At 36.2% G+C, this 18406-nt stretch overlaps 1 protein-coding gene across 7 annotated transcripts in view; it reads left to right on the top strand.

Moving 5' to 3' along the window:
- The window catches only part of EPHB1 (EPH receptor B1), a 454416-nt gene that overhangs the window by 385515 nt on the left and 50495 nt on the right, over positions 1-18406 (top strand). For all 7 annotated transcript variants that reach the window (XM_058187165.1, XM_058187158.1, XM_058187160.1 and 4 more), the window contains 3 exons: positions 4659-4767; positions 8341-8405; positions 16370-16492. In XM_058187165.1, the coding sequence (XP_058043148.1) occupies positions 4659-4767; positions 8341-8405; positions 16370-16492 (297 nt within the window). The remainder of the gene's footprint in view (positions 1-4658; positions 4768-8340; positions 8406-16369; positions 16493-18406) is intronic.

Here is an 18406-nt window from a genome sequence, read left to right as displayed (position 1 = left end):
CAGTCTTCTCTAGAAGCTAGGTCTTTGTCTGAAGCAGAATAACTTGAGCCTAGTCATCAGTGGCTTGAGTGAGAACTGTAGGTTGATATTGTTCAGTGAGCCATTCATTTGTTTTCTTGGCTGTCTACCATATTCTAGGACTCTGCCAACATCAAAGTTCAAAAGCATAAATATTCATCCTACCCTGATTCTTCAAAGCCCTGATCACTATTAGTATAGACACATAACTGCATGTGAATAGTTTTTCAAGATCTTCAGAGCTGCTGTACCAAGTGGTAATATGTGACATATTTCTGAACTGCTTGTTTTCTTACTGTTGATGGTTGATCCTGAAAGGCAGAAGCAATCCACCACTTGGATATCTTCATTGTCTGTTCTAGGCTGGTTGTTTAGCCCTACTTTTTCATAGTGTACCTTGAGTTTTATCATGAAACCTTGCAGAACCTTTGTATTTTCAGCCATTGGTATAGTTCAAGTTATTGAAGTTTCTTCCTCTAATTTTAATAATCCAATCTAGTTTCCCTTAATGCATACATGTACACAGCAAATAGATTGAATAAATAAGGGAAGGGTGTACAGCCTTGTTGCATTCATTTCAAATCTGGAACCAATATATTTCTCCATATTCTGTCTGTACTGTGGCTTCCTGACCTGTATTTAAGTTTTTCACAAGGAAAATGAGATGTTCTGGGATCCCCATTTTTCTAAGCACCTTTAATAGCTTAATATGATCAAATGCTTTTCCTTAATCGATGAAGTGCATATTTAATTCTTTTGGGTATTCTTTGGCTTTCTCAATTATCCTGTGTACATCAGCATTATTGCCTTGTTTTCCTGTCCCTTTCCTATAACCATCTCTTTTTTCATGTAGAACTTTAATCTGCATGTTGATCCTAAGAATTATTTTGCTAGCATGTGAAATGAAGAATATTGCAAAAGAGTTGGCACATACACACTGTTAAGTCTCCCTTTTGGGTGGTTTTGGTATGTAGACTGATATTCCAATTTGACTATTCTTCCAATTGGACTGTTCTTCCAATTTATTAGTTACCATGTAATTCTCCAGATTTGCTGGCACAGTTTGTACTTGACTAATTCTTTTTCTATTTCTTTCCATGTTCCCATCGGTATACCATTAGTCCTGTAGCCTTTCAGTTTGATAACGAGTGCTGATCATCTAATAATCATCATCTAATAATTAGAGGTTCCTGCAAGCAGGAATTATCTTCTAACTAATCTTGGATGTTGAGCTCTCTACTGTATAGTAAAAGTAGTCCTGTACTTACAACAGCATACAGGACCGTAATTTCTATTTTGTGAGAAAGGGTCAGGGAGGATGTGCAAGAGGTTCAACACAGGGAGGCTTCAAGGAGTGCACAAGAGGTCAGGGAGGGTGAATGTGGATGCGAGGGTGTGTGCAAGAGGTGCCTGCCTGGGGTGTGAAAGATGAGTGCCATACGGATTGGGAAAGGGCAGGGGAGGGTATGTGAAAGATGCCATATGTACAAGGGAAAGTGTGCAAAGGTGTGAAGTCAGGGAGTGTGCAGGGAGGTGAGTGACTGGCATGGTGTGTGTGGAATGGAGCAAAAGGAGGATGCATGGTTGGGAGAGACTTACTCCAGAGACCTGCGATCTTCCCTGCCAGCTTCCCCATTTACTATCTGGGGAAGCCAGCAGAGCAGGTTGCAAATGGCAATCATGTGATCATGTGGTGCTTGTCAATTGGTTATAGGTGTGAATGGATTGCCAGGCATTCAGATCACATGACCATAGGGTGCAGAAAAATCCAGAACTCATTTACTGCCATTGCAACTTAGAATGGTTACTGACCCAGGGGTCATAGACTAGCTGTATTTCAGTATACTTTCATTTATTATTTGTGTCCTGCCTTTGTTGATTTTACAAATAACTCCAACATACCTTCCTTTTTCTATTTTCCCCACAACAACAATGCCATGAGGTGAGTTGGGCTGAGACAGATTGGCTGACCCAAAGTCACCCAGCAGGCTTCCATGGCTAAATTCATGGTCAGAATTCATGGTCTCCCAGTTCCTGGCTTTTTGTTTGATTTATTTTGAATTGATTATTATCTGTTCACTGGCATCCATTAGTACAGCAGTTCTCAACCAGCAGCTATATTATCCTCTGTGGGACCTTGGAACACAGATGAAAAACATGAAACGGGGGGCCATGACAGGTGTCAGGGGGTCATAGAAAAGCCAAGTGCATTATACTGCAAATACTACCTTGTTGATGCCAGAAAATGTATCAGATTATTATTTAATGTGTGTATCTGGTAATGAGACCTGAATGTAGAGTGGGGTATGGGGCCACAGGAATAAAACAAGGCTGGAAAAGTGCCTTAGGTTTTTTTAAAAAAAGTCATGAAATGCAGCATTATACCAATTTGAGGTTGGAACCTCTGACTGAGTTCAGACATTTTTTAAAAAATAATTTTTCCTCTTTTCCCATGCTGTTTCCATGGTTTTCCCATGCTGTTTCCATGTTCAGTACCTTTACAGATGTTATTGTAATACTGGTTCTTGTCTCGTGAAACCATTCTCTGAAACTCTTTGTTAATTAAGTTCCTTTACGACATTTCTGTCTTTCTTGGCTTTGGCTCGTCTTCTTGACAATTTATATGGTTATATTCTGACATCAAATTTGCTTTCTTCTTTTTTTGGCAGTCTCTTTTTACATTCATCCTTAACAGCATTAAATTCATTCCACAGGAAACTTAGGGTTATACAGATATTGCTGCACATTGTACATACTTTGTCATGAGCTGGATGCTTTTCAAAAATATTCTAAAGCTAGATCTGAATGTAATTCATTACTACAATCAGTGTCCTTGAGTATACATACAACATGATAGAACAATTAATGTGACTACTTATTGAATATTAATTCAAAAATATGTTGATGGAAAAAACAAGTATATAGTGGCCTGTATTGGTCTCTTTAAGTTTTTTTTTTTAGCAAATGAATAAACTTCTTAACAAATGAATAAACCTGTTTTAACCTCTTAATTAATCTATACTAATGTCCCACATCATAATATCCCACTTCATCATAATGTCCCACATCATAATATCATAACTCAGATGGTTCCCCTCTAGAGTACCTTTTGCTACATAAGCCTAACTATAACCCAGAGTCCACTGTCCTTGAACAATGTCTAACTGAAGAAAGAAATGGAAAGCATGTGTGCACCAACTGCTAACTGAAAAGATGAGCCCTTTTAAAATTATCTTTTCATTTTACTTAGACAATTAGACAGGCATAGAGAATATTCTGCCTGAAACATAGGCAGCTAATTGAAATCTAACAAGAATGGATACTGTTTTATTAAATAATAATTGATTGTTAGATGAGAATTTGTTCAAAATTTATGCATCAGGCAGGAGATAAAGCAGATACCAGTAATTAGCTTCAAATGAGAATAAGAAAATTAAAAAGAGGTGTGAAATTTTCTGTTTGTATGAATTTATTTTAAGCTATTAAGTATTCATGCCAGAATTATTAGAAGATAAGCAGTAATGTTAATCAAATTAATTTATTGTCTACCAGTCCATTGTGGTAAGGTGGGTGCAAGTAGACAGCCCTTTATCTGAATAATTTCTTGAGGAAGCCAGACAATGTTACAAGGGATATAATTTCCTAGAGTTTTATATTAAGTATCAGTCCTGAATTTCAGGGCAAGAAGAAGCCATAAATTGTTCAATTCAGATATAAAGTTTGCTAAAATGTAGAAATTAATCAGTACTTGTGATAAAAAGACAGAAATATCCCACAAATAAGTGGATGTGCCACATCTTTTGGGGGGAAAAAACCCACATATATGTCCCAAAATTTAGAAATCTAAATTATGATTGATATTACTAGCAGAATGGACATTAATAAACCATTCTCCACAATCCCACCAATGCCTTCAATTTAGAATAAAATATATATAGCTCAAGGTGGGGTCCTCAGTGCTCTCTGAGTTTAGTTGTGTGCTTACAGATGTTTCATTACCCAACTAAGGAACATCATGAGTTAGTGTAGCATTGTTGTCTGCTAATATATATATATTAGCTTAACCTCCACCAAAACTGACCAGGTAAGCTATTATACAGAAACAGGTTAGCAAATCCCATACTTACTGCACTGATGATGTCACCTAGCTGGCTAATTAAGTGTCCAAGCAAATAACCAAGCTCATAGAACATCAACAATTCCAGAAGTTTCCACTTAATTGTAGAATCTGTTGTTTGGATTGTGTTTTCTTAGTTTTAATGCTAAATATAATTGTTGGAGGAGGAGGAAAAGGTTGCAATCAAACCTGAGTTCTATTAGCAACTACAAAATTATTTTCAGGACATGAGAGGATCTACCGTAATAGTTTTGGTAGTGAATACTGGGGCTTAAAAAGGGGACTACAGATTAAAATTCCTGATTTGCCATGCAACTCCCTGGGTTGCCTTGAACCAAACACTGCTTGTTAGCTTATCTCATTTTGCAAACAGTAGGGTAAAATGCAATTACCTGTGTATGCCATCCTGGAAGAATAGGAGGGTACCAGTCTCATCAATAAATAATCAGGATGTATTATTAACTATGGAAGGTATATATCAGCAGGCAGGAAAATTACAAAACTACTTATTTTTCTCCCCCAGATGACTACAAGTCAGAACTGAGAGAACAACTGCCATTGATTGCTGGTTCAGCCGCAGCAGGAGTTGTCTTCATTGTCTCCTTGGTGGCTATTTCAATTGTTTGCAGCAGGTATTACTTGCCCCATTAGCCTTTTCTTTTCATTCCAAAGAGGAACTTTCCCAGAGGATATAGTAGGAATGCATAAATGTTCAGCAGGATACTTTTGGCAAAACTAATGATCTGCGGTGATTGCACAGAAAATATCCCACAAATAAGTGGATGTGCCACATTTTTTGGGGGGAAAAAACCCACATATATGTCCCAAAAAGCACTTATATGTCAGAAAGCTCCAGGTATGCACCTCTGTTGAGAATACCAAATCAAAAGAAACAAAATTACCTAGATAACTCCCTTTGTTTGATGGGCTCACCTTTAGAAAGCTTGTCTCCCAAGGCCAATGGCCTTCTAATGTTTGGCCTCAGTTTAATCTTCTCCAGACGATTCACTTTTTGGTCTCCCTCAGAGGATATTTATGGTTAGCCTTCTGTTGGCTATTATGGTGCAATAAATGGGTTTTTGTTATTTTCATTGCCTTTCTGCTTCTTGATCCTATATTATCTACCTACAAAAAAGATTATTTTATTGTTATAGTTTTTAACCAGATTGTGAGTCTGTTTTATTTAATTTTAATTGTAGGTATAATTGCAAACCAATTGAAATTGTACCTGACATACTAATAATGCAAGAAATTACTAAATAATTTTAGTAAATCATATTAAATTTTGAGGGATAGAATAGAATAGAATGGAATGGAATGGAATGGAATAGAATAGAATAGAATAGAATAGAATAGAATAGAATAGAATAGAATAGAATAGAATAGAATAGAATTCTTTATTGGCCTAGTACAGGGGTCTGCAAACTTGGCTCTTTTAAGACTTGTGGACTTCAAATCCCAGAGTTCCCTGGCTGACGAACTCTGGGAGTTGAAGTCCACAAGTCTTAAAAGAGCCAAGTTTGCAGACCCCTGGCCTAGTGTGATTAGACACACAAGAAATTTGTCTTTGGTGCATAAGCTCCAAAAATAAAATATTAATCAAGAATCATAAGATTCAACACTTAGTGATAGTCATAGGTTACTAATAAGCTGTAAAATAGCTCCATTAACTGTGGGTCAAAAACAGGCCACAATGGTAGTTTTCTGCAAAGAGCATTTCAGGAGCTTTCATAGGGAAGTACAGGTAGTCCTTGACGTACAATTCATTTAGTGACTGCTCATATTTACAACCACGCTGAAAAAAGCGACATGACCATTTTTCACACTTATGACCTTTGCAGCATCCCCATAGTCATGAGATCAAAATTCAGATGCTTGGTAACTGGTTCATATTTATGACTGTTGCAATTTCTTTGGGTCAAGTGATTGCCTTTTGCGATCATCTGGCAAGCAAATCAGTGGGGAAATCCAGATTCACTTAACAATCATGTTACTAATTTAACAACTGCAATGATTCACTTAACATCTGTAGCAAGAAAGGTCATAAAGTTGGATAACACTCACTTAACAAATGTCTCACTTAGCAACATAAATTTTGGGCTCAATTGTGGTCATAAGTCAAGGACTTAACCTGTATTAAATTAGTTAAGAGGGTGAGTGTGACTATAGTTCTAACCCTTTGTAGATATGTTCGTGTTGCATGAGTCTACACAGGAATTTGGCTCCAGTTACACATTCACGCTTGACATTTTGACTAGCTTTACTCCCTTTTCTTGCACCTGCCCCTGATACATTTCTGGAATGGGTTCTCTAATGTAGGAATCATTTTAATTTGTGATCAGCTAATCAACTTTGCAATGCTAAGGACCCAGGGATTGTGTCAGCATTCCAGAAAACCTCCTCCCCAAGTAAAAACTCCGAAGCAGGCATCTTTCAAAGTTCTTTTACTAGGATAGGTAAACTGGCACATCTGGAAAAATCTGAATCTGAGAGATCTGGGTTTTCCCTCAGTAAATCAAAACTCCAGAACCAATCCCTACTTCTCTGACGATCACATGATCCAATCGCCAACCGTCCCATCTTGAGATATCATATTCTGTCCTCCTCAACCTCCATCCGAATGATGGGTTCTGGGTATGGGGCCAAATTCGGGGGCTGGAGTCACTACACATCACTCCTTCTCCAGCTGCAGAACCGGCCTGACCTTGACCGGCAGGAAGAATGTTATTGTGTCTAATGGCCCCTTCTACTAAATCCCCCTTCCCCCTCCTACTTTCCCACACATGAGAAAGTGGCAGCAGGGAAGCTTCCGGCCTAGTATGGCTTCCAAAGCTGACAGATGGATTCGTAGATTATGCTGAGTCAGAATGTGGTTTGTATTGCTTTGATTTACAGATTATATGTTGCCGGCTGCTATGAATTGTAAATTTTTAAATTCATGATGGAGGTACACAATGTGAAACCTCCTTTGGTGTGCCCCTCAAAGTCTGTTGAAATGTTTTGTTCAATGTATTCATATGTGAGAAGGGAATTCAGTAATTTTTATTTAAATTTAAATTACTTAAATACAGTTTATGTGAAATATATTAAATACATACAAACTGTACTTAAGTAAATTAATTTAATTAAATAAAAAAAGAGTTATGCCTGGGTTCGGCTTTCATTTTACCACCGAAGGGCCGAATGCAGCCTTAGCCTGAATTATGTGTGAATTCAGCCATTGTGATTTATTCAACAAACTATAGTTAAAACCAACTTTGCATTACATCTGAAATAAGCCCTTTAATGGGATGTGGACTTATTAAAGGAAAAAGATAATCCTGGGTATATTGTATTGCTATCTTCCAGGGAAAATAAAGTTATCTTACTTAATCAGGAAAATTCCAGTGAAGACAGAGCAGATGGATTAGATCAACCACAGCAGAAGACAGCAGGAAATAGAATCATGGATTCGTTTAAATTAATCCTGTTGCCTGAAGTTATCCCATAAGAGTAATAAATACTATTTTAGTAATTTATTAATTGATCCCTATGTGGATAGCTATGACTTGGGATGTGATCACCTTTTCTCCCTATGTGGGAGCTGTCTAGATGAAAAAAGACCTTACCATCATATTACAAACTCAGACTTTTCTTAAAATAGTACAGTATAGTTTTTGCTAATGGTTCCGTCTCTCAGCCAGAAGCTGATGACAAAGCCCTAAACACAGAACTGATTTTTCTTCCCCTAGAGAAGCAAGCTGAGTCTTATCCTCATCAGACTCTTCTGATGGCATGATGATAGAGCTAGAATTACAAAGTACTTGGTCTACAGCAGCAGTTATCAATTCAGAGCCATATGGCCCCCTAGGATATTTCAAGGAGGCCACATGTGAAACACATAACTGGGGCAGGGGGCAACTGAATGAGCCAAGGGGGGCACAGAAAAGGAAAGTATATTATAATGCAAGTACTGTCTGCTTGGTGCCAAAACAACGCATCAGTTGCTCTCTCATGTCTGAATAATAGGTAATAGGTCATGAACCAGAGGGGGCATAGGAGAATATATGCAGGGGGTATATATGCAGGGAACGTAGGAGAAAAACAATATTGGAAGGGGGGCACAGGCATTAGAGAAGTGGCATATTTATACAATCACTGCCTCCAGTGTGCTCAATGGGAATTTGGACATAATTTGAACTGATGTTTACTTTTTATTTTCCTAGGAAGCGAGCATATAGCAAAGAGGCAGTATACAGCGATAAACTACAGCATTACAGTACTGGTAGAGGTGAGTGCAAGAAGCCTCTGGAAGGTTATGGATGGGCCAGGAAAGTTGTAAGTACTTTGTTGTAAGGCTTTGATAATAGTCATATCTTTTAATTGCCTGGTTTGGAGTTGAGATGAAGACTGAAAAATACTTGGGGGTGGGGGTGGGCGAGGACTTGCTGGGAAGACAAAAAAGAAGGAAAAAATGGATGCTAGGCAAAGAACAGATAGATTATCTTAAGGTTGCTCTAGTTCAGTGATGGCAAATCTTTTTGGCACTAAGTGTGCGCACGTGCTCATCAGGGCTGCTCTCTGGAAAAGCCAAATTTCTGGGTTCTGGCGCTCATGCGCACCCGACAATCAGCTGGCTGGCACACTTGCACACACCAGTTTTCAGCACTGCCACACTCAAAGAACAGCTGGTCGTAGCCTGCGTATGTGCGCCAGAAACCCAGAAGACAAACAGGCAAGGTGGCACTGGCCGGCAACATTGCTTCATGTGCCACTTTGGCCATGCATGCCATAGGTTCGCCATCATGGCTATAGTTCCTTTATGTTAGAAACAGTTTATAAATTCTGGCCAAAAAGGATGCTTACAAGCCTTTTAGACAGAGAATTAAGTAAGAGCAAACATAGTACTATCAGAATTTTCTTTGCAAATGCTCAACAGAACTAACAGAACAGAGAATATGGAAACTGGGTAAATGAAAGGATTCACGAAAAGCCCTGAAGAAAATCCTTAACCTTAGAAGATAAGGCTTCTCTCCTGGCGTTTGTTTAGCTAGATATTTGAAGTCGTTTTTAGATCACTTTTTTACCCAGCTTCATTTAGGCAAAATGAAAAGCCAAGATATATAGCACTTGTTGACATATGGTCCTGAGCTAGTTGTTTATTTGAAATAATAATTTAGTCTTTCTGCAAATATCCCTGCAATACAGAACCTCCCATACTTCACCTGAAATGGGAGCTTGTTACAGAATACAGTAAGGGTAGTTGTATTTCTGCCGGCCATCATTTGATTGGCAAGCAAAAGCAAGGTCTTAGAAAAAAGTATAATCAAAACTTGGTATTTTATTCAGTCTAAAAATATTTTGTCCAAGTGAATTGATTTATCAGGGACAGTGAAATGTTGGAAAACGTTCTTATCTCCTGTTTCATAAACAGATCACATTCTTATTGCTTCCTGAATTCAATCTTGGTCATGGAAAGCAGCGAATCAGTTTTTATACAATAAGGTTCTTTTTTAACATATTAGGAAAGTGAGTAGGGTAATCACAAGCCTAACCACCAAATAGTTACAGCCTACCTACACATGCTTACAGGGTATGTAGAACCAGCTGCAAACAATTATATTTGATAGTTCCCAGGTGTTTGGGGGAAAATCTCTAACACAAATGTGCATAAGTCTTTGGGGTTCTATAGATTACAGCCATCAGCAATACCTAAGTAAAGCTCAGCCAAACCAGGAAATCAGATAAAAGGTAGGAAACCAAATTGGGAGCAGCTGAAATCCAATTTGCACTGTAGAGGGAATGTCTCCCAGACATTTTATTTCTTTAAAAAGACAATGTGAGCCTAAAATGAGGGGGAGAACATCATCATCATTATTCAAATGGATGGATTGGAATATGCTACTGTATTATGATAGTAAAGGTTAATCAAAGGTTAATAGAGAGGGACTTCTCAGGGTGCCGTCCGCCAAACAATGTCGGCTGGCGGCTCCCAGGGGAAGGGCCTTCTCTGTGGGGGCTCCCACACTCTGGAACGAACTTCCCCCGGGTTTACGCCAAATACCCGACCTTCGGACATTTCGTCGCGAACTCAAGACTCATCTTTTTATCCGCGCAGGGCTGGCTTAAATTGGGATTTTAATGTTTAAATTTATTAATTTTAAACGGGGTTTTCTTAGTATGGTAAATTTTAATCATTGGGCTAATTTAAAATAAGTTTTTAAAATCGTATTTTAAACTTGTATATTGTATTGTCGGTTTTATTATGCCTGTACACCGCCCTGAGTCCTTCGGGAGAAGGGCGGTATAAAAATCAAATAAAATAATAAAATAAATAATAATAATAATAATCAAATGAATATTAAAATGAAACAGAATTAAAGCTTCATAAAAGCTTTTGTATTTGCTGACCTTCAAATTGGTTTCAGTGTATTCCTAAGATTTTGAATGTAGTTATATGTAAATTCTGCTTGAAATTATATAGATCAACATTGTTTGTTGTTGGGAGTCTAGTGATTCCAAACAAACTAAAAGTGCTTTTATAAGACCAATAGGAATAAGAATAGCTTCTTATCCAAGTCTCTTTATTTAATGTGTAAATATGAAAATACTGTAGTACCTAACCATTTCCTTCTTTCAGATTATTACTATAGGCACATTTTAAAATTGACAAAAATGCATAGCTTAAAAGTTTTAGATCTGTTTACACTGTATGTATTAGTGTTTACACTGATATATTAGCGTTCTCACTATTTCTGTGATCAAAATATTTCTGTGGATCATGCTTGATTTTTTAATGTAATTTATGCTTTAAGCAGAGCAATATTATATAACTATGTTTCTAAAGTAAACATACGACTGAACATGGCAAGAGGTATGAGGGTCCAAAGTGAATAATATGGACATGAAATGGTGCTGATGAGCATCTGGATTGGAAGTTTTGATGAGTAGACTTCAAAGAAACTGCAATCACATTCTATTTAGTGAGTTGTTCCTCTGAAATTCTGTGTTGTAACTGTGATATTTCCAAGGAACAAATCCAAAGAGAACGCTATAGCACATGTCATGCATTCTTCGGCAGAACTTACTTTAAATTATATTTTGATGCAACCTCAGAAAAGAAATCATTTAAAAGATGTGATGACTGGACAACTTTCATTCCTCATTACCATTACCTATTTTCAATGTTTGTATTTGAAGCAAAGAAAATGGGGTGTGAGAAATTTGTGACTAGTTTTCCGCCTGGAGACTTATTTTTCTGAATTAATAATGAGAAATTTTTACAAGAACCTGCAGTGTGGATGGAACAGTCTACATTAACCCTTTTCCATGGGCATTTCCGAATGTCATATTCTTTCCCCAAAGTAGCAATGGGTAATAGAATGCCTCTTAAGTAAAGGAAGAAAGGTAGATCCAATCTCCTATTTGCTAAATCACTACATTTCTAATCTCCTACTAACCCTTGTTTTTACTTTATTTTGCTCCATTTTTAAAAATAAATAAAGTATAAGGAAAAAGAAAACAGCCAGATCGCCTTCGTCATTATCAATGAAATTGTCATGCATGAAAGCCATCATCTTTGATTGGCCATGTGGTTATTGCTTGACTCTGTTAGCTTTAGTCAGATATCCCATGATCAGTAAGGAAATTATCTAAAAGAAGACCGCTTTCACCTTGACAGTTAAGTGATGGGGTGGCCAGTAAGGAATAGACACAGATTTTCACAATAATTTTATAATTAACTTCATATTGGGAAGTTTTCAGCTATTATTAAAAATTTCATTCGTAAAGTTTAGGAAATTTAGGCCCAGCCAGGATCTGGATAAAAAGCATTTTTCTGAGAAGCTCAGATACCCTACAATTTAATGGAAATAAGGGGTACATAATGCATTAAATTAGGGATGTGGTGGCTCAGTGGCTAAGATGCTGAACTTGTCTATCAGAAGGTCAGCACTTCAGTAGTTCGAATCCCTAGCGCCACTGTGAGCCTCCATTACTTGTTCCAGCTTCTGCCAACCTAGCAGTTTGAAAGCATGTAAAAAATGCAAGTAGAAAAACAGAGAAGGTAACAGCGCTCCATGCACCTTTGGTGTTTAGTCATGCTGGCGACTTCAGACAGCGCTGGCTCTTCGGCTTAGAAACAGAGATGAGCACCACTCCTAGAGCTAGAAACGACTAGCACGCATGAACAATTGAATTTAAAAATGAATTTATGTAGTATACATTGGAAGTAAAATGTTAGAGAAATTACCTCTTCTCTATGGCTAATGGTGATCAGAGTGCTCAAGACGCTAAAATTAAGATGAATGAAAATACATTCCCCAATAACTAGAGCAGACTGAGCTCCTTTTATGTATGTATGGATAGATATAAATGTAAGTGATATAAATGTTGGTAAAGACTTGAGTGTTATTTATATCCCATATTTATTATTTTTTACAAATAAATCAAGGCACACACAACATATTTTCCTCACAACAACAATCCTGTGAGGTTGATTGGACTGAGAGAGTGACTGGCCCAAAGTCACCCATCTGGTTTTTATGCCTAAGGCAAGACTTGAACTTACAGTCTCCTGCTTTCTAGCCTAGTGCCTTTATCACTAAACCAGACTGGCTAGCTGCTATTGTTTGCTGTCTGTCTATTGGGTAGGTTAGTTTAGTGTGACATTTAAATGGATTATGTTTTACTTATTTCTATTTGATTTTTCAGGCTTTCAGTGGTGGCCCCAAAAAAATGTAAGAAACACATCACTGATATAATATTTTGAAATATGCAATACTGTATAACCATGCATCAGTACCAAAACATAATTTAATGAGGGTGTCCATCTCAGGTGGCTATTGATACTAGCATGGAAAACACACTATAAGAATTATGAACCTTTTTCATTGGCAATCTTGGGGTCAGGTTATAATCTTTACATCATACAGAATCTTTATATATTTTACAATTTGATATATTTGTATGCTAAATGTATCAGAATGAAGAAAATTTAAGATGTGTAGCCCTTCATTCACAGAATAGTGGCACGGAAGAAGCAAAGTTAAAAAGCTGCAATGATTTCCGGAGAAAGTTGCATGAATACATGTGTTAAAGATTAAAAATAACAAACACATAATTTACATTTATGATCAAAATTCTCACTTACATTTTCATTTTCTAGAAGGTATTTAGTTGAAACTTGGAGAACCATAAACAAAAGAACACTGAGAGGTACAGATTCCATGATCCAGAGAGACTAAATATTTTTTTCATGGTTTAAATATTTGCTGAAGTAAAACATTTTGCAAACCCCAGTAGGACTATTTAAAGAAGAAAAGGAAAATATTATAGACAGTTATTATTTTGTTATCAGTTATTATAAAGTACCCATAAAACAGGATATTGCCCTTAAAAAGTAATCTAAAATTGAGGAAATACATCTTTCTGTTGATTACCATCTGTTGGTGATACAGAAGTAAGCAATCTTTGAAGTACCAAAATGTTTTCCTTTGGCAGAATGGAGAAGCTGCTAATTCTCAGCATGATAAAGAACAAAGCTTGTGCGATCAGCTAGAAATATGCATCAGTCTATTCTCTAGCATTAGTACCAAAGTTGTTGCATGTAGCATATAATTGCATAGCAGGATGTGCTTTTCATCCTCTGATCCTTGAGCTTTCATTCATGCTGTGCTAATTATGTCAGCCCACCTTTACCCCTAGGGTAGTTCCAAACTATGGCAAATTTTCTTAACAAGTTCAAAGCCATTTATCAGTTGTGCATATACCTTCTCCCTGGCCCTTCATTCTGTACTGCTGGGCATTTAGAAGCCACATTACACTTGCACAGAGTATGTTGTATTACAAGGTCATTGTGCCCTCAAATTGATCACCTGAATTATACGTTTGTTTTGCTGTTCCAATCTGTAAACCAGACTTGGTTATCATCTTGTAAATTCCTTTGTAATTCTGCTAGAGAATTGGCTACACTTATAAAAGGATTTATGGACAATAAAAGTCTATATGATGAAGCATTTATGAAGCAGTCAAAACAGATATGACTTCCTGGCAAGTTTCACTGTTGGCAATGGAAGAATCCAGCTTTGGACCAATGTGTACCTAATAGTTTGTTCAGATACCAGAATACTCTACATCCGATTTAGTACTATAAAATTAATCTAGTAATGAAATTGCTAGATTACTAGAATTGATCAATTAGTATAGGGTTTGATCACTGCATTAACTGTAACTCAGCCTATATAATTCAGGTCAAAACTGAACATTAGTATGGTGACTCTTCTTTTCTTTCTAATTTATTGTCTTTTCTCCCTATTATCTTTCTGACACCTTTCAGTTATCTACAGGTCAGCTGCCAAAGATAGAAAGTTACGAATTATATGTGATTTACTGGTTAATCTTAACATAGATTTCTAGTTGTCTATTTCTACAATAACATCTTAAGCAATTGGCTGAGTTATCTAGACATTATTGGTTCAGACTAGGCATGTTTAGCTGTAGGAAAATATACTGGTATATTAAACTCATTAAATGAGTTATCCAGAATACCTGAATCCTTTTGATTGAGACCCTCTGAAAGTGGCATTTTTTTAAAAAAAATTAAACTGATAGAAGGTAAAAATCAGAACTATGTGGGTCTGGGAAATTAATATACTATAGTTGAATTATATTTAAATAAACATAAGCCACACCCAGCCACATCTATTGAAGTATGGTCTTGAAATAGCATTCAAACAATATTCATAGGCCAAGGGTAGTCCTTTGACTGAAGATTATGAACCATCCTGTCCTACAGCGTGTACCATGTACACCAGGGAAAGTGGAAAGCTTCCAATCACTTGTAGAAGCCGGATGTTTGAAGTTTGAAGTTTGATGTTTGTTTGAAGGATGTTTTAACAATCACCTAAATCTTGCAATTTTAGTTGCTTTAGCATTTTGAAAAGGGAACTGAAGACTCTTGTGGTCTAGAAAATAGTTTAGGAAGTGAAGAGAATCTTAGATTTTTCACCTAGCCATTAACAGAAAAAAATATTTCACCCTTAGTGGTACCTCACACTTGTGTGTTCTTAGATTCATATGTTTCACTATAAAATGTATGTGCTTCTACCAATATGATTTGTATTTCTGAATGTAAGATCTCTCTTAAGATTTGTAAAATAACAAGGTTTCTACCCTTCTTTCAAAGTCCTTTTAGCACTCTCAGATTCTTCCAGTCATGTCTGGTAGAGCTTTATCAGCTACAAAGATAATCATTTAGAGACGGGCAAAAGAAACCTGAAGAATATTTATTATGGAAATGGTATTTTATTGTTTAGATGCTCTCCAGTTGGTAATTGCTACATTCTGTCAGTAACAGCTACAAAACAATCAAAAGGTGTGCTGAGTAAATAAAAATGGGTTAAATTATGCATTAAGGGAAGTGCCATAAATCTGCTGCCATTTTTCCTATGGAACTAGCGAACTACATAGCTTTGCTCTTGTGAATTGAACAAAAAAGACTTGTAAGAAGACCTTTAACTCCAAGCAGCAAGCTCGTCAATCTGAATCAACTAGAAAGCTTTCTAGAACATTAAACTGTTGAAAAATGATTTTATCCTCTTTTTTTCAGTCCTCATTTTGTCTTTCTATAACTCTACTTTTAAAAGAGCTCACTAATAGTGTTCTTAGGTACTGATTGTATTTTATCTTTCCTTTTTAGTTTGATTTTCAATTTCTCAAGACAACTTACTTTTCCAAAGTGATTTCTTCCTTTCTTCTCTCCCCTTTTCTCTTCCCTCCCCTTTTCACTCATTCTCCTTAGTTTGCTTCTATTTCTTTCCTGCATTCACTGCTACGGCACAGCCACCCCTCACAGTCAGAGGGAAGCAGAAAAGGCATAGGGCTAATAAATATTGTTCTCTAGCTACACTTTTTTCTTTGATTTTCTTGCTAATGGACTTGGTATGGCTTTGATAAGTAAAAATATGTACCCATTTTTGTATATAATCTATTTCTTGTTCCTGGTCCATTATAACTAATATGTCCTGGATTACCAGGGAGACTGCAAAAGAAAAGATGGTGTAGGGGAAGTAGAGAATAAGAAAAGGCTGGAACAGAAGGGATAATGAACTGTCCAACTCAGAAAGATATCCTGGTTTTAAAAAAAAAAATCAGGGAAAGAAGAAGGGTTTAGCTTCAGGGTGCTATTCTACCCTTCTCCCAGAGATGAATATGATTCTTTTTCTCTCTCTCCTTTTATCCCACTAAAATGAGAAGGCTCCCCTGGAATGAAGATCTACATTGATCCTTTTACATATGAGGACCCCAATGAAGCTGTCCGTGAATTTGCCAAGGAAATTGATGTGTCTTTCGTGAAGATTGAAGAAGTCATTGGAGCAGGTGTGACTCATTTGCTAGTGGGCTGGTACTCAGTGCCACCCCTGTTTTCTCCTCTCCTTCTTTTTCGTCCTTCGTCCACATTGGATATTCTGGTTCATTCAGCTCAATTATCAGTGGACTGGCTTTTTTTTTTTAATTGGAAATCTAACTGTATCTTCTGTGATTAAAGAGGCTGTCATTAATTAATAGACTCATTTTAATACATTGTGGTACTCCCAGGTTTAATTAACAATAAATAGGTTGTACAATTGTTCCCTAGTTTATGGCATCTCTCTATTCACTAGAGTAGCAATCTCTTTTAAAAAATTAAACAAAATTCATAGAAGAAAAATTAAACTAACATAGCAATCTTAATTTTAAAAAGTGCTATTTGAAATCCATACTTTGCATAAAAGTAATTTGCATAAAATGTGTAAATTATAGGATTAATTAATTGTACAATTTATAAACCACTTTTCATTTTTTTTAAAAAAAGTCAAAGTGGTTCACATTTAAGATATAAAATTATAAAAAACAAATAATTATAGGACATCTGGCAAATAGGTAAGTAGGACGTCAAAATAATGTCTATGCTGTCGAACAAAAATTTTAATATAGTGTACACACAGCAGCAAGAATGGCATCTTATCTTTGTGAAATATTTACGAAGTATGTTAGATGGCACTAAAGACAAAATCTGGATCCCTTAATATTGGAACTCTGTGATATAAATATTTTGAGTACAAAGATTAGTTAGACCTATATGAAAACAAATAGTTTCTTAAAAAGATCCTGGTTTAGGCATTTTAGGATCTTATCTGTAAGCCTTGAAAATGGCTAACCTTAGTCATCTTATTTCAGGCAATTCACTGACATTTTTATACTATTGTAAGGTAAGTTTATTTAATGTTAGGACTCATTGACAATATATCCTTGGTGTTGCTGTACCTGTATCATTTATCAGAGTTCCTTATCTCTCAAAAGAACGCTAAGTTTATATGTGTTACTTACTCTTGACACAGCAGTAGATGTATTTGAATCAACAAATCTGCAGTCAACTTTCAGGGATGTTTTAACCTGATTGTTGCAGATAATCTCCTAAAAGCCTCTTTCAATTCTTTGATTCTATGACTCAGAAAATATGCAACTGTAGAAGGCAATATTTTCTTCTTTATAGATGAACAAAGTAATTTAGTTTCATTGTCTACATAAAATAACTACAGTAACTGTGGAATTACCATGAGGTAAAGCAACCTAAAGTCCATTTAATTAATAGTTTAAAAAGTATTGTCAGCTGCAAACAACATATTTTATATCTAGTTCAACTGAGGAGAAAGTATATTTACTCCATGGATTTCAGATGGGTTATAAACTCAAACTAAATTGGCATACTTAGGATTTTTCACATTGATGGTTTAAGTAATCCAGAATATATCATCTTGTTTAAAAAGATTTGAATGGTCAGCCTGTAGTCTACTTAAGGCTGTATTCTTTCTTATAAATCCCCATACTATACTATATAGAATCCCCATGCTATATTTTTATCTAATATTTAATACTGGTCTGGAAATGGTCCAGAATTTAATTTTTGCTAAACTCTAATTACAGGCATGCATTTCTGGAATTAGCCTCAAAAAGGTTTACATTTGCTTGCATACATTTGCTTCCCATTTTTCTATTCTAGCATATGTGAGCTTCCTTGTTACTTTTTGATCTGTTACATTTTTTCTCTCGTGTTCTTCAACCTGTAATGCTCAACTTCTTTAATCAGATAATTAAAAATGAATTACTTGCTTAGTCATGACCAACTGCTTTATTGTTTTATTTGCCTTCAGCATTGCTTTATTCATTGCTTCTTTTCCATTAAAGGTGCTTCCAGATGGAGATGTTTATGGACATCAAGTAGGCTGGACTGGCACATTTAATATTTGTATT

The sequence above is a fragment of the Ahaetulla prasina genome, chromosome 6 (assembly GCF_028640845.1).
Source record: "Ahaetulla prasina isolate Xishuangbanna chromosome 6, ASM2864084v1, whole genome shotgun sequence".
NCBI lineage: Eukaryota > Metazoa > Chordata > Lepidosauria > Squamata > Colubridae > Ahaetulla > Ahaetulla prasina.
This window is presented reverse-complemented; position numbering and strand designations above follow the sequence as displayed.